Source organism: Mastacembelus armatus, chromosome 15 (genome assembly GCF_900324485.2).
Source record: "Mastacembelus armatus chromosome 15, fMasArm1.2, whole genome shotgun sequence".
In the NCBI taxonomy this organism is placed as follows: domain Eukaryota; kingdom Metazoa; phylum Chordata; class Actinopteri; order Synbranchiformes; family Mastacembelidae; genus Mastacembelus; species Mastacembelus armatus.
The window spans coordinates 15,695,026-15,719,812 of NC_046647.1; the positions used below are offsets into that span (position 1 = coordinate 15,695,026).

General features: G+C 37.8%; 2 protein-coding genes across 9 annotated transcripts in view; one reads left to right on the forward strand and one right to left on the reverse strand.

Annotated features, from left to right (window-relative positions):
- The window catches only part of LOC113131985 (E3 ubiquitin-protein ligase NEURL1-like), a 55,005-nt gene extending 43,950 nt beyond the window's left edge, over positions 1–11,055 (forward strand). Inside the window, exon 7 of the transcript XR_003295859.1 lies at positions 10,993–11,055. The gene's annotated coding sequence lies outside the window, so the exon portion shown is untranslated. The remainder of the gene's footprint in view (positions 1–10,992) is intronic.
- Positions 1–24,787, reverse strand: part of LOC113131984 (SH3 and PX domain-containing protein 2A) — a 44,457-nt gene that overhangs the window by 10,071 nt on the left and 9,599 nt on the right. For 6 of the 8 annotated variants that reach the window (XM_026309773.1, XM_026309775.1, XM_026309776.1 and 3 more), the window contains 5 exons: positions 24,578–24,653; positions 23,420–23,496; positions 22,518–22,609; positions 15,250–15,281; positions 7,565–7,693 (listed from right to left, as the gene is read on the reverse strand). In XM_026309773.1, the coding sequence (XP_026165558.1) occupies positions 7,565–7,693; positions 15,250–15,281; positions 22,518–22,609; positions 23,420–23,496; positions 24,578–24,653 (406 nt within the window). Of the gene's footprint in view, positions 1–7,564; positions 7,694–15,249; positions 15,282–22,517; positions 22,610–22,725; positions 22,812–23,419; positions 23,497–24,577; positions 24,654–24,787 lie in introns of those variants that run through there. The other 2 variants (XM_026309779.1, XM_026309774.1) reach the window with 2 other exon arrangements.

A 24,787-nucleotide genomic window follows, 5' to 3' on the forward strand; every position in this document is an offset into this window, starting at 1 on the left:
TATGGTATACTATGTTTTACTGTGGAGAAATTATTTTGTAAAGACAATGTAGAAATTGACAATACTCCAGATTTTACACCTGCTGCATCATAGCCTGTTCTAGGAAATGTTCTAGGAAACAATTCCTTGATCTGCTTTCATTTCACAATAACTGAGAAAATCTTGCCAGGCTTTTTTTTAATAATTTACCAGTGCAATCTTTGTGATTTATCTGAAGGATGAATTATTTACCCGATGAACCAGCTAAGCTACCAAGCAAGAACATAATGGGTCTGTTTCGTATACTGTGAGGGTGGGTCTGGAAAGGAGGATGCTGTTAGTGTCTGGCTCTAAGCACCATGCTGGCTCAGGCTCAAGGATGAAACAAGCCATATAATGTGATCAGTTCTTGCACAAACCAGATAGAGCATCTAGCTGCTAAAAAACAAAATGGTGTCATCAACATCCAGAACCAAATGACTCCATTTCACATAAACCTCCTGAGTAGATTAAGTAAACTCTAATTTGACATTTATTACACTGATATGGGGATTTTAAGTTACCTAAGCACACCAGGACCAAAATACTGCAATTCACATTAAGTCACTGAAAATATTTAAATAAATTTGTCGAGTTTAATGACCATCATAGGACAATATAATAATAAAACTAAATAGGATAAAATGTCAGAAATGTCAGATTTCCTCGCATTTGGGAATTTTCATGCTGACATGCCACCTGGGAAGACTTGTCACTTTCACTTCAGCACATTGACCCATAAGTAAATATAAGAAACTATTAAATCAGGTGTAGGAATGTACCTTAACTGGGAGCACTTGGCTATAGGTCTTGAATAAATATATGCTATTACTTTATGGCTAAGTCTTTCTTGCCTTGCATATGGCAGGCACCTAGGCTGAGTTCGATGAACCTCAAAAGAAGCAATAAAAGTACTTTTAAAAAATGCACACACATTGCAGAAATGTCAGTGTCCTGGCCATCGCAGAGGAGATGGGAGTGAATTACTCTGAGTAACTGACATCTTAAACATTATTTTACACATAATCTTACATAAATCCAGCTTCATAATTGAAGTATATTGGTAACACAAAATGACAAAAATACAATTTAGAGGAAGTCTGTGGTGGACATAATCTAATTCAGTGTTTTAGCTTTGTTTATATCACACTTTATGTTGTGTCAGCTGGTACTGGCTCCAGCCCCCTCATGATGTCAAAGATGAGCAAGTTTAGCTGATGGATGGATGGCACTTTATGTTGGGGGTTATTCTTTTATGATGACTGGGACAAGACTGTGATTCTTACTCTTTGGATCATGTCAACTTCATACTCAGTAGGATTATTATTTGTACATTCTTCTTGACAACACAGACTTTCAACTGATGTCACTCAAAAACAAAACAAAACCAAAAAAAAAAAAAAACTGCTGTTCTGTGGGTCTTTGCCAAGAGATCAAGTTTGCAGAATGCCATTATTAATATTTATATATACACACATTATTATCATACTATACTATAACTGTAATATATTATCACAGTAAATTCCATGGTTTTCTGATATGTATTCATCTTCATTCGACATATAAGAGTTCAAATTTGTGCGGCTGGGTATAAAATCTCTGTTAATCAGACACAAAAGATCATATTTAACATCAGAAAGCTGCAAAATAAGCTCACACCAGTGAAATCCAGTAGTGAAAAAGTTATAAGACAGGTCCTGTGAGATGATTGAATGATGTTGTGGATTCAGCTTTTCAAAGGGAAAATTGTGGGTAATGGAAATAAGATTAATGTGGAATGTGTTCTTTCTTCCTCTCTTCCGGATGGCAGGGATTATCTGTACAGATGTGGGATGAACAAAGGTGAACCAAGTACCGTATATTTGGAAATAAATATGCTGCTTTTTTGTATAAGGTCTGTACTTATGTACTCACTTGTGAATCACCTCATGTTGTTCTGGATTAGTATATGTCACAACCTGCTTTTTGCCATGTTTCCCTGCCTCCCTATCCTCATAAGGAAAAGTTCAAATTCTTGGAAATCTGCTGAAGAGTTTTAACCACAAAGGAAAAATGAACACAGCCAAATGCTGACTGGCAATACACGTTGCTAAACATGATTCAATATTACGATTTTAGCTACTTAGTCAACATCCTGAATAAATCAAAAAAAATGTCAAAACATTTGAGAAGAGTTTAGTTTTTTAACCCCCATCGTTTTGGGTCAGTGGTTACATAAGACAATAGCTAAACCCACAAACCTTTAGCAGGGCTCTCATGTACCACCATCACACTATAGGATCATGACCACAGGCATCAACCTCAAATGTCACAGACTTGGAAAGGAAACCAGACAGTTTGCCTTGACAACACTGTTGTATTGCAGTACAAGGACAACACAAAAAAAATAGATATTGCAAGCAGAGCACAGGGTAATTTGCAACTAAATTTAGGCTTTGGGAATCTGCTGTGAGGTGCTAAACTCTGGTCATAGCAAGTTAAATTCTTGCTCAATTACAACTCCTTCCATAAATAAAATAAAAGAAAGTAACAATGTCTGCCTAATTTAGGCAGTGTGAAACATAGAGAGCTAGACTAGAGCTAGAAATAAAATCCTATGAAAATGTAATGCTGTTGTTTTCACTAACTATTAGTAAAATCAATATACTGGTAAATGGTTCTGTATGTTGAAAGTTTTGCAGCGATATTTAAATGTAAGCTGGAAAAACAATGAGCTGTTTTCATACACAACCCCCTGCAAGTGTTGATACAGCAGACAGACATACAGTAGATTAAGAGTGAGCAGCATTTCTGTGCTATTTGCCTCTCATACTGTATCTGCAATCTGAAAATTTAGCCCGTGCTTCATTTTTACTGTAATCAACACCAGATTCTTAGCTGTAACAAGAAACTAGATTTATGCCACTCTGAATTTTTTCTACTGCAATCTGTGTATACAATCGATCATGTCTGAAACATCCTTAAGCAATGGCATACACACAATGCCACATTGCAATGCTCCTTAGTGTTCCACTAAAATATATCAAGACAAAGACCCCAAAATTGTAGTTTTTTTTTTTTTTATTTTAATTTTTTTGTGCTGTTGAGTAATTCTGTGCTAGATGAATATGAGAACCACAGATTCAGCAGCAAAAGGAGGCTTTTTTTTACAACCTGAAATGATGAGGAATGCAGTGTTCAGCAGTCCTGCAGATATCTGACACCACTGTTGAGTAGAGCAGAAGAAAACCCCATTGATTTCCAGCTTCTGTATTTATTAACAGTAGATCCAGTATCAAAGCACAAAGGGGAGGTATCCAGCCCAATACATACACTTCCAGTTTTTATAAAACACTGGGTTTCAATCACGTGGGTGGCTCTGAGCTGGGGGGGGGTAAAAAACGATACAAAACGACTTTTAAGAACTAATGTTGATCTAAGAAACAACCTTCACTCCCTTGCAGTTTCTGAAAGGATCCCCTCATAGTCTCAATGATGCTGAAGCCCACATCTTGCTAGCTGTGCTAGGCTCCACTGATTTGGAGACACAGCAGTCCTTGAATGTCTGAAAACCCACCCCTTAAAATGCTTGTTCAACTCAATGGTGAATTCTTGAGTGAGAGAGGGGCGCCTTTTTGGCTCCAGTCTGATTTCTTTATACTATTATTAGAAGTATTTGTGCTCTAAGATACTGTTATTGCTCCTGTTCTACATCACCACTGCCTGCATCTGTCTGTGACAAAATTAAAGGAAATAAGGTAACAGAAATCTAAAGCATGTTGAAATGCCAGTTACAAACCTCCAGGATCAGTTTAATTTCTTAAGATGGTCATTAGTATGCCCCATAGTAAACAGACAGAATGTGGAGGATGGGGATCATTAGTGGATAATGTGCCTCCCATCTGTTCTGTGATATTTAACACTTGGCAAGTTTTCTCTAACATGTTTTTGGTTAGTTCATTGGTCACTGGGTTTTTCCTCTTTTACACAAAAAAACATGTCATTTGCTGAAACTGCACATACCAAACTGTGAAACTTTTAGCCATTAGCAAAAGAAAACTGCAACATAACTGCAGTTTTCTCATTAACCATCTTAGTATTATGACAAAAGACCCTAATAATAATAAATTGTAATCTGCGCTATACTAGGTGAAACACATAACTGTATACTGAAGGCTTCAAGGGGAGTTAAATAACTTTTTAAGTCTGCAGTAAATTCAGCTCCAGGATAACCCAAAAAAATCTGCTCTCAAGTTCCTGCTGAGATGAGCCCTAAGATCATCCTGCTTCCACCCTGGAGACAAAGAGTGGAGTCATTATTGTATTGGTATATCTTTCTTGCGAAGGCAAAATAGACATGCTGTACATCCATCATGCCATGCTGACAGCCAGGCCTGCATAACTTGCCAGTATCTGACTTATTTTCAGCCAGGCAGTCTCGCATCACCTGCAGGTTGCCTCCATTACCTCCTAGATTCTCTATGGTTCAAATTTGTCAAACTTAAAATCATCAGTTTTTGTGAGAAGACAAACAGCAGTTTTAGACATAAAATTTGTGTCTTGTCTTAAATGAACTGTCAAACCAAAATTTCACCCTGCTTAAGGAAATAGAGCAGTACAGATACAATGCATACTGCAAATGGGTGGTGCCAGGAGATCTCAGGGGAGGCAGAGAGCTGGCCTCTCCAAAGCCAACAGGCATTCCTGTAGTTAATTTGCCAAACTGTAATTCATAGAGGTTGATCTAGGCTTGGAATGAAATCAAGTTCAATCTTGAGAGGTCTAAAGAGAGATTTTTTCAAAGACAGATTTACATAGAACTCAGTGTAACACTGCCCTTCAAGGTGCCGGCAAATCAACTGCATTGCACTTCCAATGATCTCTTTCTTTCCTACATACTGTACTGCTCCATTAAAGATTTAAAGTTTAAGCCACTGAATACAGAGCATTTGAAGTGACCAACAAGGCAGCTATCTTAGCTTTGGTTAACATCTCTACAATATAGTGTAAACTGAGGAGGCATCCTGGAGGATCCATTAAGCCATTATAATAACCAACCTCTCTGAACCACTAACTTTGGCAGGAAATGGCTTTTTCCATTTTCTCCCCAAGTTTCCCCCTGCACTACTCTCTTCTCCTAAGCCAGCAAATAAAATAGCAGCAGAGGGAGTGAGGACAGAATTAATAATTATAAAACTAATTTTAATTCCAGCACTCTTTTAGATTTAATTTTTTTTTTATCCTTGGCAAACACTAACTCCTGTGTTTTTAATGTATTATTGTAGAAAAAGTGAATGCTATAACAAGTCATCAGGCAGTCATTGGTATACACTGTTCATTTACCACATACTACACTTACTTCAGACCCAACCAGCCAGAAATCTATATAAAATACTGGACCAATTGAAACAAAGGCCATGAAACAAACTGTATCATCATGGCAGCGCAATAGAAAATACCGCCTTGGGACAACAGGCTGGAAAAGTGCAGAAAGCTGAGCTCTCTTATAGGTCTGACCTAGTTTCACTGCTCTGTCAAAGCCATATATTCTCTAATCCAAGGTAAGAAAAAGTAACTGCAAAGGGCAGTGATCACGGCAAATATCTATGGTACAGTAGCATTAGTAACAGGACTCCTCTTCAAGGGCTAGGGTGGACACCCTCACACTTTCATGCTTTCATACAAAATTACAGAGCAACATTATAACAGCAACAGTATACATAATGCATACAGAGACTTTGCAGGGAAACCCACGTGTGTTTAAATGTGACTGTACTGTAGCTCAAAGCACAATGAATCAATGCATCCCCCTCTATAACAAATTGAACAGTACCTCTAACCCATTAGCATATTCCGGACTTTGCCATACAGAGCTCAATCAGTCAGAAACCATTAAAAACTTTGTAGTTATCCTGCAGGAGAATATATGCTAAATCAAATGAGCTCAGAAATCTTCTTAGCACACACCTGGTCTTGTTAGTATTGGCAAAGAGACATGGAGTGATGTCACCTAGTCAAATGGAGCCGCTTTAGCTGACTTCCATTGCAAGAGGTGTCACGATTTCAGTTAAAGCTGCTGGAAACAGTCACCTCAGCAATATGTAGGTGGGGTTGTATTTACTTCAGATCTCTGTGAAAGTGTCTGTCAGCTTATAATAAAGCTGTCAAATAGCCTTAGGGTGTGTTTTAAAAAGCTTGGCATCTACTATTTTGCTTTCTAGAAACTTATGACAAATCAATCCTAACCAGAGATGAATGAATGCAACAAAACATAGCTGGCATCAGAGAAGAGGATAATGGAGAGCAATAACATGGAAACCAAGCAACAGTAAAAACATAGAGGCCTGGAAATCATAAATCACACTCTGCATGCATCATCAACAAACGGATCAACAACTCTAGCTTTGCACAGTGGTCAGCTGAAATGTTGTAGTGAAGAGGCCTCTACTTAAAAGCACAGGACCAAGCTCTCATATATGGTGCCAGATAAAAAGACTTCAAGGTGTTGGAATATCTGCCTGACGGTGACTCCCCATTGGGTTGAAATCCTACTGGAGCAGTAAGTGAAAACAAATACATGAAGCCAAAGGCATGACACGTGACACTTCAAAGCAATCCCACTCTACAGACCCTCTTCCTTAAGGCCAGTGTGGCATGGTGTTTCACTCATACCCTCGTGAAACCCAAGTCCAGCTGCTCCCAGTCACTGTTTCCTCCTCTGTCTTCCTTTCCCCATCCTCCCTCTGAAGAACACATGAGTCCCATTACTGTTTTACCCTCTCAGCACACCATTAAAGCTGAATGTCAGACCCTGTTACTGTGCCTATACCTCTCCAGTCACTCTTGTGCTTCAGATGACAGCTTCACCTTTAAAATGCAAGTTATTCAGGTACTGTTGAGACCTGTGTGTCAGTAATAATTCACAGTATACCCACAATTTGATATTCCCGATATTAATAATAAACAATTATGTGTACTGTATTTTAACTACGTACACCATATTTACTGAAAATTCTAACCAACAGATTTAAAAAGCATCATCACATTCACATCATATTCCTATAATATCATGAAGTTGTGCCTTATGTCACGCTACTGACTCATTAAACATTCAGTGTTGTCAAAGTGCATCATGTATACCCTAAAGTACAATCTTGGCCTTGTCTGTTAGCACTTTCCAGAGGCTAAACAGCTGACTAAGGGCTCTCTGCAGCTGGCATTTGTAAATCCAGCATGTCTTTTTGACTTTCCATTAAAATGGGGTATAATAATTAATTCAAGTCTAGAAGACATTCCTCTTGCTAGAGGGAACTTTCTGGCACTAAGCCTAAACCAACAGTGGAAAAAAAAACAGGGCTGACTGCAGGCCAAAGCGAGCCTCCAGATGGGGCTAAGTAATAGCTAGCATGCTGTGGACAAAGGAGGTGAGACAGTTGAATTAGGGAAAGGGGCACAATGTCTGATAAACTACGGACTAAATAACAAAAATGGTTGTTACTGACACAACATGCATGCTGCCTACACTTGCTCAACATGCCTGTGTTATGCAACTGTTTTGATTACTTACCACTCTCGCTCTTCTCAATGACGTCGACCACCTCTCCTGCCTGAAGGCTGATTTCTGCAGGCTCTTGTTTCTCGTAACTGGCCACCACCACATACTGTTCCAGGAGCATGGGGTCTGAAGCATCTAGACCTGGGGTTGATGGAAAAAAACATGCTGTCAGCCAGCTGCCAGCCATAGGCCCACGAGAACGACTGCTTGGCACCCGTTGTGCCATAGGCCACTTTGTCTGTAGAGTTCAGCCAATTACAATATTCACAGGGCTCAGTGCATCTTCCTGAGAGTCTAGCCATAGAGCTGCATCCCCCTCCAGCCCAACATCAAGGGCAATGGAGATGCTGAAAGTATGGGAAAAGAATCTTCCTCCAAACGATGAAGAATTAAGCAGTCAACTGCAGGAAATCCATTCTGGGTTACTGATAGGGCTTCATTCTTAATGTCCAACAAAGCTGAGACCAAGTCAGTAGATGCGAGTAGACACACTAACAGAGAAGCAACATTGAGAAAGTAGAAGGCACTGCAGTAGCCATAGAAATGTGAGCTAAAGCCAGCTGAGGACAGTAGAATGAGAGAAAGAAATGGTTTCCCTTGGAAAATAAACCATCTGCTAAAAAAACCTCCTTCCCCTCAGTTGGGGCTGGAACTGGAGGAAGAGTAGGGGGTTGTGTACACCAGTCATAAGAGTCGGCACTAGGAGCCTTAAATAGAACCAGATGAAGGGGCTGGAGCTATGCTCAGAGGGATGGCCCTCTGTCTCCATGAAACACTAGAGCTCTGACTACAGCGTGCAGCGTAGCCAATGGAAATCTTCTTTTGTCTACTTTGCTCAGTTAACCGTATAAGCACCAGCAGTGACTTAGTTTTTTTCACAGTTTGTGCCTGCTTTAATAACATGATCACATCTACTAACTTAACCAGTGTTTAGCACACTCTAACCAATTACACAAACAGAAACAGATGTCTTCATTTGTGAGAACGTATAAAGAGCCTATGTTAGCCGAGATTACAAATATCCACAACATTGCTCCCTTAGGCTAACAGCTGGAAGGCTACATTAACTGAGCCATAGTCTTAATCATGAAAAATCTCAAACAACTATAGCTGCACAAACAAAAGCAGATAAACAGGCGTCAGCAGGAATTCAGACACAACCCAATATGACAATGTTGCTACAATAGATTCTAATTCTAATAAATACATTTATGGTGTGTTTGAATAATAGTAAAAGATCGACAATGAAAACACTGCAATGATCACAATATTGATTTATTAACTACTATCAGTTAGTGAGAACAAAAAAAAAAAAAAAAAAAAAGAGTTCTTGTCTCTAGTAATCTACAAATATTCCCAGGTAAATAATGTCACCAGAAGAAGGAAAAAAATCCAAATTAAAATTTTTTTCAAAACGTGTTTACCTCATTTTGTGTCTGGAAAGAGGAACTCCAATTTATCCCGAGGATGGAAAATAAAACAATTCAGTCCAGTAGATGGAAGGGTTGAGACTAAGATAAGGAATAATTAAGAGAACTAGGATTAAGCTGTCAGTTCTCCAAAGGATGACATAGTGACAGGCCTTGAGACTACAGATTAATATTTCTCTCTATCTGGATAATATTTTGTATTTGATTCATGAACTATATTAGAAATGTCAAGAAACTATGATTGTATGAAGATAAACTCCAAAAGCACCATTTGCACCTCAAATGCTACAACTGCCATAGAGTCTGCCACTGGATTACTGTGGTCAGGCTGTGGTTTTATGAGGCTTCACATTATTTGTGCAAGCTGTTTTGTTAAACCACAAAGCTGGGTGCAGAAACTCTGGAGAGAACATATTATTTAAATTCCGGGTATCGCCTTTATGCTCTTCAAAGTATAATATGACAGCAATTACTTTAGTTACATTAAACAGTGATATTTTGTTTGACATTATTCTTTGAAATGTGTGGTTGAGTGGTTTGTTTTAACTCAAAAATCTATAAAAACTGATCACTAATAATGTGGAGTCAACAAGAACATAAAATGACTGACGCAAACATTGTTTGGTTCTTACTACTACAGGGTGTTTACCAATGAAAAAAGTCTCACAACTGTACTTCATTTTTACTCCCTTCCTTATTTTTAACTCAGTGCTCCTAGGTAAATTTTCCTCCACACTAAAAGGTATCTATCAAATATGTCAAATTTTGTCTAAATGCAGAAATGGTTAAGGTAAGAGACAAAATGTCTAAATCTAAGTGCATGTAAATCAAAGTTTGTACCCTTCACGTATGGTCTTGACTTAATGGATATACACACTAATTAGTATGCAGTGCCTTTACTGAATACATTTCAGATGATCTACTACATTTTCATGACCAATAATTTCCCCACTACTACTCAACTACTCAATTAACCATCTGTACAAGCAGCAATCTTATGGATTTATTTTGTGCTGTTGCTCACTTAAAACTGATTCTGGGCTTGAAATAAAATAATGATCTGTCAGAAAGCTTGTTCCAAATACACATGATATCTTGGAGCTTGTCTTATCAAAATAAACAAAAAAAACATCAACAATTTAATTCCAAGAAGGATAGACATAAACTTCTGCAAGTCATGATCTCATAAAACCATAATCTATGTCAAATGATGCAAACGGAGGTATCTAAAAAACACAATTAACTGCTGCTGGGGTTGAACAGTAAATATGAGACCTGAGGTGACTGGGTAAAGACTGTCAGCAAAGTCAATAGGTCTGAAAAACAAAAGCTAATATTTCAGCCTCATTCAGGAAATGAAATGTTTTGCAACAGCAGGAAGACAGAGCCAGAACAAGAACGTGTGAGAAAAATGAGGTGGAACAGCCTTGGACAGGATAGGTCTAATTCTAAATGTGTTGTCGGTAGACAAATGAAAGTTTTAATGAATGCCTCAAGCTCATAAAATTATTTTAATTCCATCAACCAACACCTGAAAAGGCTGATTTTATATGGTTTACAAACTTTATAGTGCATTTATGCACTTGCCAGGGAATACATGTTTGTGAGAAACTATAGTATACAGTATATCCACCTACAGGGTAGGCTAAAAAAGTGCATTAGGTCCTTTAGCAAGCCAGAGAAAAGCTGAAACAGCTAATGGTTAAATGGCTATAATATGTAGCTAACAGCAAAAGTAGTGTTAAAAGTATTGACAGGCTACATCTGCAATTGGGGGTGGTTGGTGTGTGAACTTGCACAAACATATATTGGCAGTGTGGTATGTCAAACAAAAAAGTTTACAAAAGTTTGATGAGATTGCATATGTGTTTATATGTATATTATATGGTTTGTACATGCAAAACATAGATGTAAAGTATTTATGAACCTAAAAACAAAAGTATTTTCTGCTTCGTTTCCATCAGATATGCCCATTAGCTACTCTCTGTGTTTATATCTCTCCTCGCTCAGATTTATACATGTGCTTCCTGCTCCCACCCTTGCACTCCCAAACGTCCCAGCTCTATTCAACCCCCACCCCGACTCACCCATCATCAGCTCCATCCAGAGATGATGACAGTAAGGAACTTTGGTGATTCATCACCAACAGGAGGAATCCAGGAAGTGTAGTCTACCCATTTATATTAAGGATTTTTTTTCTTCATGGAAGACTCTTCCGGATCAAAGGTTACAGTTGATAATATTGTTGCCACTTTTTTTTTTAGTTTGCCTTTATTAGCTATTGTCATATTTTGAACTTGGGATAACTTCATACAAGCAGAATTGAGTTGAGAGAAATAAAATTTGGCAAAGTGCAATGCCTTTGTTTGGCTCATCAACAGCAGATGTGCAGTTGGATTAGAAAGGGACACAGGACTGCTGTTCAATGTTGTACAGATGTACTCATGTCATTGAATCAGTATGTGGCCCTCAGGGAGCAGGAGCAGACCACAAACAAATAGTGCAAAAACCTTCCCCCAAATCATCTTACAGTGAGACAGCTTTCACAGGGCTGTTAAAAACAGTTCAATATCTTCATTAGCTTTACTTTCTGCAGATCTTTCAGTATTTTAAAGCCAGAAAAGGGTGTAAATGCTTAAAAAAAAGCAGACTTAGAACACGTTCAAAAAGTATTTGAAAAAAGGAACTTGTGATGTTTCTCTGTTATGTTTACTTTCCCTGTTTTCAGCAAAATACATTGTGTACTTCCTTTCTCGTAAAACCTCTCCAGAGTAAGGTTTGGAAGAATTTGAAACATACACTGTTTACATGCATGTTTGCTTCCTTGCATTTGTTTTCACATTTCTAGAAACCTTAACAGCAACAGCTGACAGTGGAGTAAATTAAATCATTGCAGGACTTTGTATTATGTAACCTGCCTAAAAGGAAACATGTAATAAAACTGCTCCATAGTGCAACAGGAGGCAAGAACCACCACAGGCTACGTTTAACTTCAGAAGTTACTATTGCACTGGATGTTGCTACTATAAGTTTTCAAATAGCTGTCAAACTGTAAATTTATAGAGTGTATAAGATAAGATACAGAATGAAGGAAAACCAAGTACATCAAAACATAACATAGCTCACACCTTAAAATATATTGATGATCTTTTACATTGCAGAAAATTTTCTGGCTTGAACATAATTTTGTGAGAAGAAGCTGCTTCCAGAGTTCATTTGTGACAAATAGTCACTTATCAGAAACAGAGCAGCCTGTGTTGGCTCTGCTCAGTGCTGCAGGCGGTGAAACCTTGACCCTGCCAGAGCTAAGTGGTAACTTGGAAAAAAAATCAATTTTGATTCCATTAGCATCAATGAAATGAACTGCAATATAAAAAGTACTTTTTCAAAATTTTGTATAAATATGCTCTAACCCAACAAGCCTGTCATATATTGTGAAACTTACTGTGCATGAGTCTAGAAAAATGGGAATTTGTTGAAGCCTAGTATTCAATAGTTGTTCATAAAAATAAAAATAAAAAAAATCTGCTGAAACAGTGTACGGTTGTTTGGAAGTGATTTGTAAGCGCTCATTTGCCTTAATGATTTCCTATGCAAGTTTACAATCTTATCCATTACAAATACAAACAAACACAAACTCCTTGACACACCCACCATCTAACTCATAAACAGATTAACCCTTTTCCTCTCAGGAAATATGCACAGATATATTCATACAGTATGGAAACACCCCCGTAGACACAGGCGCAGTGACACATACACACACCATAGACCCCCAGAGACATGCAGCTCAAATAAAAACAGCAAGTATGCACATATAAACACACTCCCTCAGTCCATGTGCAATACTGAAATGGTTTCCACTTGCCACGTAAACCTCCTCTCCTCTCCAGCTGCTTTTCACATGCACAACACCCCCGAGCAATCCATTTCTGTTTCTCTACTACTCCATTTCTGTCTTTTGCTCATCTCTTTCTTTTTCAACACAGATTATCAATAATGCTAAAGATGATAATAAGCTTCTGAACCTTAACATCTTAAAAGCAGCTGACACTAAAATCAGAAATTGTTTCAATACTCTGATTGTTTTCTTTTACCTACTAACTAATATTTCTTTCTTGTGCAAATATAAAGCATTAAACATTTCATCACCATTCATTTATGGTTTGGTTATGACAGCCATCAGTCACAGTTATCTGACAGTGATTTATGTTGACAAGTTCAGTATCAGCTGTCAATCCTGACAACTCCATTATATGTTACACAGAAGATACTGTGTTTTTCATTGAACCTTACACAGACAGGCTATAATGCTGACTCAGTAATGTAGACTTTAACCTCAAAGGGTTCTTGACATAGGAGTCATGGTTGTAGAACTTAAGATGTTTATTTAATTTAATTAGCTTGCCAGGTAGAAAGAGTTCATATCATATCTGAACCTCTAACCACTTGCAGTTTTGTAGTGAAGGACTACATTCCGCTGCAGGGGCTCAGTAAACCCTTATGGGAGATCTGTACCATGTAATTATGCAAACCATAAGCTGCAGCTACAGCACAAATTTACCACGGATTTATCTGCTGTCTTGGTTTAAAAAAGAAAGATCAATCTTTCAGCTGCCTTAGCCACTAATGGTCAGCATGGGAACTATGGTTAAAGTTTAGAAATAAAGTATGGAGGGTTTGTACCGTATGTGCTCCTTGTTGACTATGAACAGTAAAATATTATTGTCGTTGTTTTCATTGGTAGACTTGCTCTCATTAAAAAATTATTGTAAGCATACATTGTGTACATCTTAACCACGTAGCTGATAACATATCTTATATCATACCAAACCATTCAGAAAAAAGCAGCTGAAACTGTGCACACAAACAACAGGGACTATATGACAAACTTGGGAGGCAGTCGATTAGGAAACAATCTAATATCCTGCATAGACTGAATGCAGACTACTCGACACACACAGCTAAAATAAGACAATTTTTCCATTTCACTCTGTAGCTGGAATTCCCTGTTACATAAAGCCTCAATACCATGGAAAACATAATGAAATTAGGATAGGGTCTTATTTAATTTGGTGGCAACACTGGTACAGTTTTTTCCCCAGAGTGGATTGCAGGCTACTTACTAAGACTTCCAATGGCCAGCTATGTCACACATAACTGCGGCAGATTCCAGGAAGCATGGCCACAGCAGCTTTGCATTTGATTGCACGACTAACATGTAATTTAGTAATGTATGTGGGTATTCTGAGACTGCATGCTTTTAAGTGCAAGGACACACACACAAACACACATACACAACAGTTGCACAGCTGTTCACGAAAACTCCTCTCATATGTTTCCTGCTGCCTCCTACGCCCATATCACCGTGCTCAGCAGAACCACTCAGTCTTTCTGTCTTCCTAGCATTCGCTCACTCACACATACACACACCCACGCACACACAAATTCAACAGTCAACACTGGCAGTGCCAATACAGAACATATATGCACAAACAGATGATCTCACCCATTTAATGCTGTTTTCATTAGTCAGAATGTCTATTTTAAAGATGTGTATACTTAAAAAAGTACTCCACTTAAAAAAAAACTTTTTGTCATTTACATATATTTTTGCCGAGCAGTTTAAAAAAAGAGTAAAATCAATATAGCAGAACCAAAAGATTCAATTTACTGTCACGTTACATGTCATATTTGGCATTTTTGCTTCAGAAATAACTGAAACCATTAACTGATTATGAAATTAATTTTACCAATTATTTTTCTGTCAGTTAATCAAAGGATCAGTGTACCAATCCTTGCAGTTCTATTCCTCATATTCTTCTTCGTTGTCAAAACCTGCCAACATTACCCACAATGCAACGCAGCAGCAGACAGTTTTGTCAGACACTCAGGTATGCTTGTAATGGCTAATGTAGCCTACAGCTGCTAGCCACAAGCTGAAGTTTGACAAGCTCATGTCTTTGTAAAAATGACATCACTAGAGGCTGTTTATCAGGTGCCACAACGCTCCCCCTGGAGCTACAAAGACCTTTTTCATATATACAGTGGTACTACCCCAAGCCTGTAAACAAACACCTGGATCCCCCTTAAGAGTTCAAGCCTTTTAAAATTTGTTTGAAAATCTGTGAAATGAAAATGCTAACAACTTGTACATATGAGACCTGTAGTAAGCATCAAATACAATACCAATGTACAAATGAATGAAAGATGGAATAACTGTATTAAGATTTTCATGACCAAGGTCAAAAGAATTCGGACCCTTACCTGACTTACGTTTGCCGGAGCCTCCAGTGTCTCTGGAAAAGAAACAACACCAAAAAAGCATGGTCAGTATGAGTGTGTGATTGCAAGAGAGACCAGAGCATTAATACAACTTCATCAACCCAGTAACTGGTCATAACTGAATTTCTGTACAGGACCATCCAAATGCAGTTGGCACAGAAGTACCAGCCAAACCCTCGCTGAGAATGCATGCAGAACCTGACCCACTACCAGAGGGGAGGGAGACAGGGTGAAATACATTCTGGTGTGTGCAGGATCACAGTAAGTGTGTCAAGGACAGTAAGAAAGCCTTTCATCAGATCTTTTAGCCAACAGACTGCTATGGTGGACATGGTGTATATGGAGTTAATGCAGCTGCCTCTGTTTAACAGAACAGCATTTATTTACGTGACAACAGTATCATATCCCTTTTGCTAGACCCCATTCATGTTTAGATGTAAAAGCATCTTTCTGTTCCAAAGCATGGACTGTAACAAAACACTGAATGGATGAACATTGGTGTCAATAAACCCGTTCTCTGCTTTGACACTCACCAGGGTCAGAGAGAGGCAAGTTAGCATTCACTGTGTGCACATTTACTGTGCACATCTCTTTGCTCCTGCTCCTCAAAACATATACGATGAAGTAAAATTTTGGTTTAAGCCAACAAGACTTGGTTCAATAACACTTTGACTACAACAGATAATTTGTATAATTTGTAATCTGTTATCGCTGTTGGCTCTGCTCTGCTAAAGAAGATATACAGCTAGTAGTTCAGTTTGACAGAAGTTAGTCATTTCAAATTAAACGACACAAAAGATAGTATGATGATCACAGGATAAATACTTTTTGATTCATTTGTTATACAACAGAAAAGCATTAACATTTTAAAACAGACCCAAATGTCTAAGTTTCTGTATGTGTATGTGTATGGATAGTATGTAGCTTTGTGTTAATTTTAGGAGATGCTGGCTGACTGGATGTCTTCATTTAGTCAACTGAACTGCAGAGTGGGCAAGTCTAAGGAGAAGCTGAAATTTGACATAGATGGGAACAGACACCTGGCTCTAGACAGGCCAGCAGGAGAACTGGAGCCATGGCCAGTTATTGATATAAGTACAGTACTTATTTAAGTACATTTGCCAGGTTGCAGCCTCTTCATTAACTCTTTCTTTCATTATTCCATTTAACAAGTATTATTTTGCATTTTCTGAAGTAGACTATTTCACATTACAGTACAAAAGTACTTTAGAGTTTGTTTTTAGAGGATAATAACAAAAACGCATTGCAACTATAAACTACCATCTATAACAACCACCAGTGTAAACTACATTAGTGTCTGGGAAACACCATGAAAAAATTACAGTTCAATCTGAGCAACACTTCTTGCTTAATCACAACATTTTTTAGCAATAACTCTATTCCTCAGTTACTTAAGATAAAGTCATTTTTGGCACAACGCTTCTCTGTTTCCAGATGGATGAACAAATATGAGACAGATCAGTTATGAAACATTTCCAATCATACACGTAATGGCTTACAGAGCAGTTCAGCTTCATTAAAAGCATAAATTATTTACAGACTTAATATAAAATAAAGCAACTAATTCAACTGTGAATACACTAATAAATTGAATTGTGATTCAGTAAAACAATGTTTATATTGGATCAAGCAACGCTTATACTGTGGAAAAACAATTGCTGCAATATGAATTTCATAACTTTCTATATCATATGATGGACAGAAAGCACAAAAATGTGAAACATTTATGCTGAGCCAAAAGAAATAGGATTGCAGTTTATTAAAAGGAGGTATAGTCTAAGCAGATGATGCAGTATCACTGGAGAAAACTAAACTCACAACATTAGGAGAAAAAAAAAAACTAATATAAAATATTTAACTCACACATCACATATAGTGGGAATAGTTCCCATATTATTTTCACGATGGAAATTGACCAAGGTGATTGGTGATTGGAAGCATTTTTAAGGTCAGGAAAACTACACCTGGGGATAAGTTACAGTTTGATGGTTTGACAGTGTGGGAAACAAATTAACCGTAACAGATGTTTGACATTTACACCATTGTTATGTATTGTATGATGCATTCTGTTTATTTTGCCAAAATTTGTTAGGGTGGAGAGAAAACTGAGAGAAGCACTATGAAATGATGAGAATGATGTAGATGCTCGACCTGCCCTGCTAGCTTGTGACCCATAGTACAGAGATGGAATAATAGTCTTCCCCTAGAGGAGACTGTTCACACAACTCTGGCTCTGTGCACTTTTCTCCTATCACCAGTAAAATATAGTAGGACAGAGGAAGGCAACAGGAGCAAAACTATGTCCAAACACTATTAAATGCATAAGACTTTGGGTCTGGGTTTTAAATTGTATACATAGTACATGCACATACATATGCAAATAGGCTGCATGAGCTGGTCATGTTATGAGGAAGCCATGCCTGTGCGAGTCCATGTTAAGCAAGTTGAAAATAACCATCTGTTTGCACATAACTGCAGCTCATGCTTTGTAGGTGGGCCTATTAGAAAAGGAATGTGGGAGATATTTGCTCCTATTTTTCAGCTAAGCTAGAAGACTTAAGTGTCTGCTTTGCTCCATGTATACATTACCAGCTCTTCTGTCTGACCTCAGATTAACCTCTAATGGAGTGACCTCCAGCTCAGGGGTCAATGGGTTGACATCACTGGATAGGAAATCATTATGACAGAGCAGAGTTCTGGTTTGCACAAAGAAAGGGTGCAGTAGCAGTTTCTATGTATGCTTAAAAGGTAATGACGTTGCTTAATCAAATCCTCACAAAAGCAACCATAAATTCATATATACTAGCCCAAATCTCTAGCAATGTTTGGTCATGATTATAATGTTTGTATGACCACGTATCAACCACTAATAACTTCCCTCGTGGCGAAACACTGATGTACAATTAAGCTTTAGGCTCTAAGGAATAAGAGATTATGTGAGAAAGCTTTAGGCTCTATCATAAAGCGTATCTGTGTAGCTAATCACATCTTGTTTACACATTCACATTGTGGGGACTTACCTCCGATCTAGGTACAACAATCAGATTACCATAAGGTAAGGCATTCAATTTTGCTTTTTTTGTAAGGTTAGGGTTAGCATTGACGATAAGGAATGGTTGTAATTAGGGCTACAATAAATAAACCTTAGTCACAAAATCATGTTTATGTGTAAGTCCACAGTAGCTAGGAATAGGTTTTGACCACAAGTTACTTTATGTACTAAAAAAGGGAATCAAATAAAAGCTGCAGAAGTGTGAAGTCATCTTGTCACAGGTAGCTTTTTATAGATCTTCAGAAAGTCTTTAAGAGTTTGTAAGAGCTTGTAAGTATATAAAAGTGTTGGATATACTGTTGGAAGATTGAACTAAATTAATTGATTTCAGTCATTACATCTCATATATAATTTTGATCTCTATTAATATATCATATTAAAAAAACAACCTCACAGTATTTACATCCTTTTAACTCAAGCTATGGTGTGCAAGTAGATGCTACCTGGTCCAGCAGCTTATTACCATGAAAACATTAATTAGGACCACATGAAATCAAGTCCCAACTTTAGAGAGCAAGGAGGAATATGTTCATGTAAGAACCACTTGTTAGAATAGAATCAATACATACCAATGTGTAATTAAAAGAAACTTAATACAAAATTAATATTCTAGTCAGAGATCATTATCACCCTGCATTGCCAATTTAGAGAGAGACTTCATAGATTTGATCATTTTTACTGGTATATGGGAGCACAGCAACTTCTACACTTCAGTAGTTATTCGACAACTGCCTCAGGGTCTATATGCAGGCCTCTGTCCATCATTCTTTGTTGTACTCCAGTGTAATACCACCTACTGTAGACTACAATATTATCATATTTAACATTGCCATGGCTGTCACAGCTCCCTGCTTACCTCTTATATAATTATTAGTGATGGATGACTTTGTTTTGGAAAAACGTATTTTTGTATCTGACCTCATAATAAATCATCCTCTCTTTTTTTCTGTCCCAGTATAGTGGATGCACAACTTTGACAGCTGTGTTATTATTTTGTAATTGTTTTGGGTCTTTGTATGCCACTGTATTGACACTGCTAAATTTATTTGCTGAGATCTGATAACAGGGCTTGAAGCTCTGCAGTTTGAAATTCTTCATTTTACTCTTCGTTAGCATTTATGTGAATAAATACTGGAACAGGTACTTAGCTGGTAATTTTGCAGGTGACATCAGGCTGAAAGAAGCAGGTAATATTTGTGCAGTTAGGGGAGGTTGGTGAATTCATAAAAAATAATTAATATTTAGGTGTTTAGAACAAGAATACTAAAATATTATAGCATGCAGACCAGTTGCCTTAAATTGCCTGTTTGTGTTTGCACAGGAAATACAGTCCATGAAGTAGTGATATCTTTAGTTTTTTCAGGAGAGGTGCATTTTCCTCTGTGGTTCTGGGGCTTAATCTTTGATTTTTTTGTATACTGAATCAATATCCTCCCCACAGGCTTCCATATGCTCAGACTTCCAGGTCAAGATTTAGAGCTTATGTGTGTAAAGTACAGATGAACCAACCAACCTTCCAAGTAATGAGAAGTTTAAGTACAAATCCATCTAAGAGCTTAAAGACAGGCCCATCAACATGTGAACAAAATATAAACAGATAAATAATAATAAGTTGGTATGGTTCAACGGGTTTAAACTGGAGATGAGGAATATATGCATGTGTTTATTGTAATTATTTATGCTCCTTATTCATATTCATTACCCTTGACCCAGATGCTGGATGATATACAGAGAAAAGATTTCTTCGTGGGATATAATAAAAGTTTAACTTATCTATACCACTATAAAAATATAGTACTGGGCACTGGTTGTCTCAGCAAAAGACCGTAAAGCCAATTAGTGTCTAATTAAACAAAATCACCATACCTTGCTGCAAACAACACTATCTCTGCAGGGATTAAAGAATAACTAATCTTTGACATAAAATAATTTGAGGTGAGCATTAGGACCTCATAATGTAAGATGAATTACAAGAATTTGAAAAATGGGTTTCTATAATTCAGATGTAGTAAAGATGTCTATAGATGTCTCCAAACATTTATCTTTTCACTGTAAAATATTCAAGTCTTCCTTTACACCCCTGAAGTTTCTACTTTAAAATAAGACATCATTATTTGTATGAACTACTGTGAAAATGCATACTTGCACTGTAAATAAGCATCACTTATAATATAAGAGCCATAATCCAAAAAGACTGAAAACCATGCAGTTTTTTAATTTAAAGACCATTGTGCAACAATGGTCTTTAAATTATTTGTGTTCTATACTGGTGCAATTTCAGTTCAATTCACTTCAATTAGTTATAGAAATACTTAGTTACCCCATTTTGATACTCATGTTTCTACACTTTAGGAAAAGAGAGGTCTTGTGTGCAGCTCATTCCACTACCCACTAGTTAAGAACCATGTACATTAAAAACTGAACCATATACATTAAAAATAAATGAGTCAATCAAGTCATTAAAAACACAGCTAATAACTATTTTCTAGGCTTTGTGTATGTCTTTCTGCACAATTACATTTGATGCTATGTGTATCTGATGCAGAGCCAGTGGATGCTCAAAACATTGGGCTCTTTCTAATGCAATAAACTAAAACTTTACAAATGGGAGCAGCCCAAAGATTTGGAAGTCTTTGCTAATCTGACTGTATCATTGTTTGGACTCAGCACCTGGAAGAATTAGATGTTTGTGTGTGTTGTACATGTATTATATCAATGCACTGTTATTAACAACAAAACAGTTTTTATCCTTTGTGAGAAACACAGAACCTCTGCCGCATATCAGAGTAATGTGATACTGTCTTTCCCTCAGCATGTTCTAAAGAGAGAACATCTTTCAAGCCAATTGCATGGCTCCCTCTTGTGATGAAGCAACTTCACAGCCATTTACTTTGTATTTTTTTAAGTAAGTGCAGTGATATCTGTTGACCATAAGATGGCAGTAGCAGACGAGGGCTTGACAAACATTGCTTTTAGCTTATAACAATAGTGACTAACCTACTGGCAAAAACACCAGTAAAATGGATCTGAATCAGCTTTTGTGTGGAAGAAAATGTCACCTGTGTGACTGACCTCATAACTAATCAATGTAATAGAGACATATTGCATTGGTTGGATAAAGCTTAAATTCTTTTTGTACAGCCTGTATTCCACACAGAACTTTGTTAAATTTTGTCATTATCATCTCAGCAGAAAAAAGCTTGCTTTTCATGCTAGATTCCAAAATATTCTTCCTTTTCTTACCCAAAATGTGATGAGTAGACTCTCCAATGCAGGAGAAACAGAAGAAGAAGTAGAATGATAACTTTCCCACATTAATGCTTTTTCTGTATCTCACACACTGCCATTTTATGGCATTACATGATTACCTTGTCTGTCATCTTAAGAGCATGTGACACAAAATGACGCCCTAGACATTTTTGATAAAGTACAGATCCCCCATTAGTGAATTGAGCACTTATTCTCAACTTCTTAATTTAAGCTCCACTGAACTGTCTCCAAGACTGAAGGAGGCTCTCACTTTGAAGTAGGATTAGTATACACTGGTGTTGGGGGTTTGAGGTAGTGGGTCTGGTGGTAGTGGAGAGACCACTGAGGAGGTTACTCCACCACATTTTTGTCTTTTAGTGTGTTGGAAGTTTGGAGTACAAAAAAGATTTGATGTATGTATTCCTATCACAGTGAGAAAAATACTATCCCAGACATACGTCAATAGAATAGAATTTAAACAAAAGTAATTTAGAAGACAGCCTGTAGTTACTCCCACTCTGACTTTGAACTGAGTATGACAAATGACTAGCCTGAGAGCCTGATCTCCTCTGAGACTTGAACTCAGCTGCACTCTCATGACACCACTGATCCTTTTGCATTTGTTCTGGGATCAGGTGTCACCTCCCAGAAATCATTATTAATAAAACGTAGAGCCTCTCAACCAGCATCAATCATACTTTCTGACACACAGCAAAGCCTCTGGATCAAGATGGGTCAGTGCCAGTAAGATGCATCTGTTCCAGCTGCTGAACCACACAAACACACAACTGAACAATCTGCTGCTTCAGTCTACGTTTACAACCCACCAGAGGGCAATGTTTGGTACCTAATGGTTCATTTAACATAGATTATGTTAGTGCTAAATGATAGTGTATGATTTCTACAGTGTACCGTAAGAGTTACTCACTCTGTAGGAGGGTTGAGGTCCTCTGACTTTGTCTCAAAGAACTTAAGAACCTCCTCACTTTGGGAAATCTGTGTGGGAAGCTTCAACAGAGCCTGTGCGAGAAAAGAGAGGTACAGTAAAAAGCTACCGGCTCCAACAAAACCATACATTTAAGACATTCCATGTATTTTAAAAGCACTGCAATTTAACTCAAATGGCAATGAGTAACCTGTTTAAAACACAGTCATTCTACAGTCAGTCAGATGAGAAGACCAGGCGGAGATGTGGAGGGTGTGGAGGGGAAGGAAGGAGGCTCTGAGCGCATAGTGAGGGTTGAAACAAAGGGAAACACACAGAGGTAATATAGCATAGCCACTGTCTGTTTTAGCTGTATAGACATTCAAAATAAGATGCTTCAGTACATTAAAAGACATTATTACTAGCAGTCTTTAAAAAAAAATCTACATTTGTCTCAAAACCTGTTACCCTCACAGCCAATCTTGTTTTTAGCTCTTCTAAATAAAAAAAACTGCTGCCACACTTGGCAACTCACCTGTCCCGCATTCCCCTCTCTGACCTACTGAATACAAGAAGGTCAGGTAGCCGTCTGCACTAATTGCAAAACTTTAAGTCTGCTGATTCATTCTTTGGATTCTGTTTTACACCCCTAACCCCGTTTCCCTCGTTTCCTTTATAGGCTGCCTATTTACATTAGTGTCAGGAAATGACTAGTGCAGATACTGCAGTTGCTTTCCTGTTGAGGGTGGTGAAGGAGATAAATGTTGGAGCCTATGGCAAATTTTCAGGGAACTGAGTGCTGACATACAGTCGATAGGGTGCTCTTTCAACCAACACATGAAAAAATGGATAGTCAGCATTTACAGTTTGTGCTGTGTTGTGCTAAAAGTGCTGATATGTCTTACTTTGCAGTAATTATCCAGGTGCTTCAGTCTCTTTACAGCTACATCTCTGATGTGACTTCGGCGAAACAACACTTTACCTGAGGAAAAAGACGCCCGTCATTTTCAGAACATTTAAAATGGAACAAAATATCAAATAATCAAACATACACATTAGAAAGCTTGCTGTTTTTTATGCACTTATAAAAACATCATTATGGTTGGCTAAACGGTACTAAGGTTGAAATAGTGGTTATTTATGGTACATGGCAAAAGCTGTGCAGCGTGGTGGCTGAGTGGTTAGCACTGTTGCCTCACAGCAAGAAGGTCATGGAGTTTGCATGTTCTCCCTGTGCTTGTGTGGGTTTACTCCAGGTACTCTGGTCTCCTCCCACAGTCCAAAAAACATGCATGTTAGGTTGATTGGTGACTTTAAATTGCCCATAGGAGTGAGTGTGACTGTGTGTGGTTGTTTGTCTTTGTGTGTCTCTATGTGGCCCTGTGATGGACTGGTGACCTGTCCAGGGTGTACCCCTGCCTTCCACCCGAAAGAAAGCTGGGATAGGCTCCAGCAGATCCCTATGACCCTGGTTAAGGAATAAGTGGGTATAGAAAATGGATGGATGGATGGCAAAAGCTGTAATTATTTATTTATTCTAAAAACATAAATTAATGAAAGTCATTGCTCCTTCCATTAATCCTCATGTTATAACTCTTAGAGGACACTGACTAATATTAGTGTCTAATTACTTGAAGCCCGCAAGTACAAACACAAACAGTGAAGTTGTGCATGCAGCTTCCTGTGTATTTAGAAATAAACTTCACTTCACGTTGGACATAGAAATCAAACAGCACAGGCTAGACTCGAGTTGTACATTTTTCTAACAAAAGATCTCTTCACTGCTCGCCTCTGCTCTGTCCCACAATGAGTCCACAATGAGAAATATCACTCTCTCTTCTAGCCTCCTACTGACATGACAGGCCACAAATTAATTGGGCCTGGGTGGAGTTTGGCTGTTTATTAAAAAATGCAGTGTGGTAGGCCATGCTATGGAGTTCGTGGGAGTTCCAACAAGCATCACTTGTGCATGAAAATGTTTGAAGGCCCTTCTTTTGCTTTCCTAAAATTTATATGACTAATATAAATATGCTGTTATGGTCTTAGGTTGCACTGTTTATCACCTGGCAAAAAAGGAATAATCCTCTTTTTGGGGTCCTTCTGTCCTCCTTCAATAGGAAATTTGTCGAGAATTCGCATCTGCAAAAGTGAGGGAAAAATTTAAGAAAGACAAGAACAAAATGCACAACTAAACTTAAAACTGCCTCTTTGATTGCCACACCAAAGATACATGGCAAACATACAAAACATATAAATGGCATAGAAGAATTATT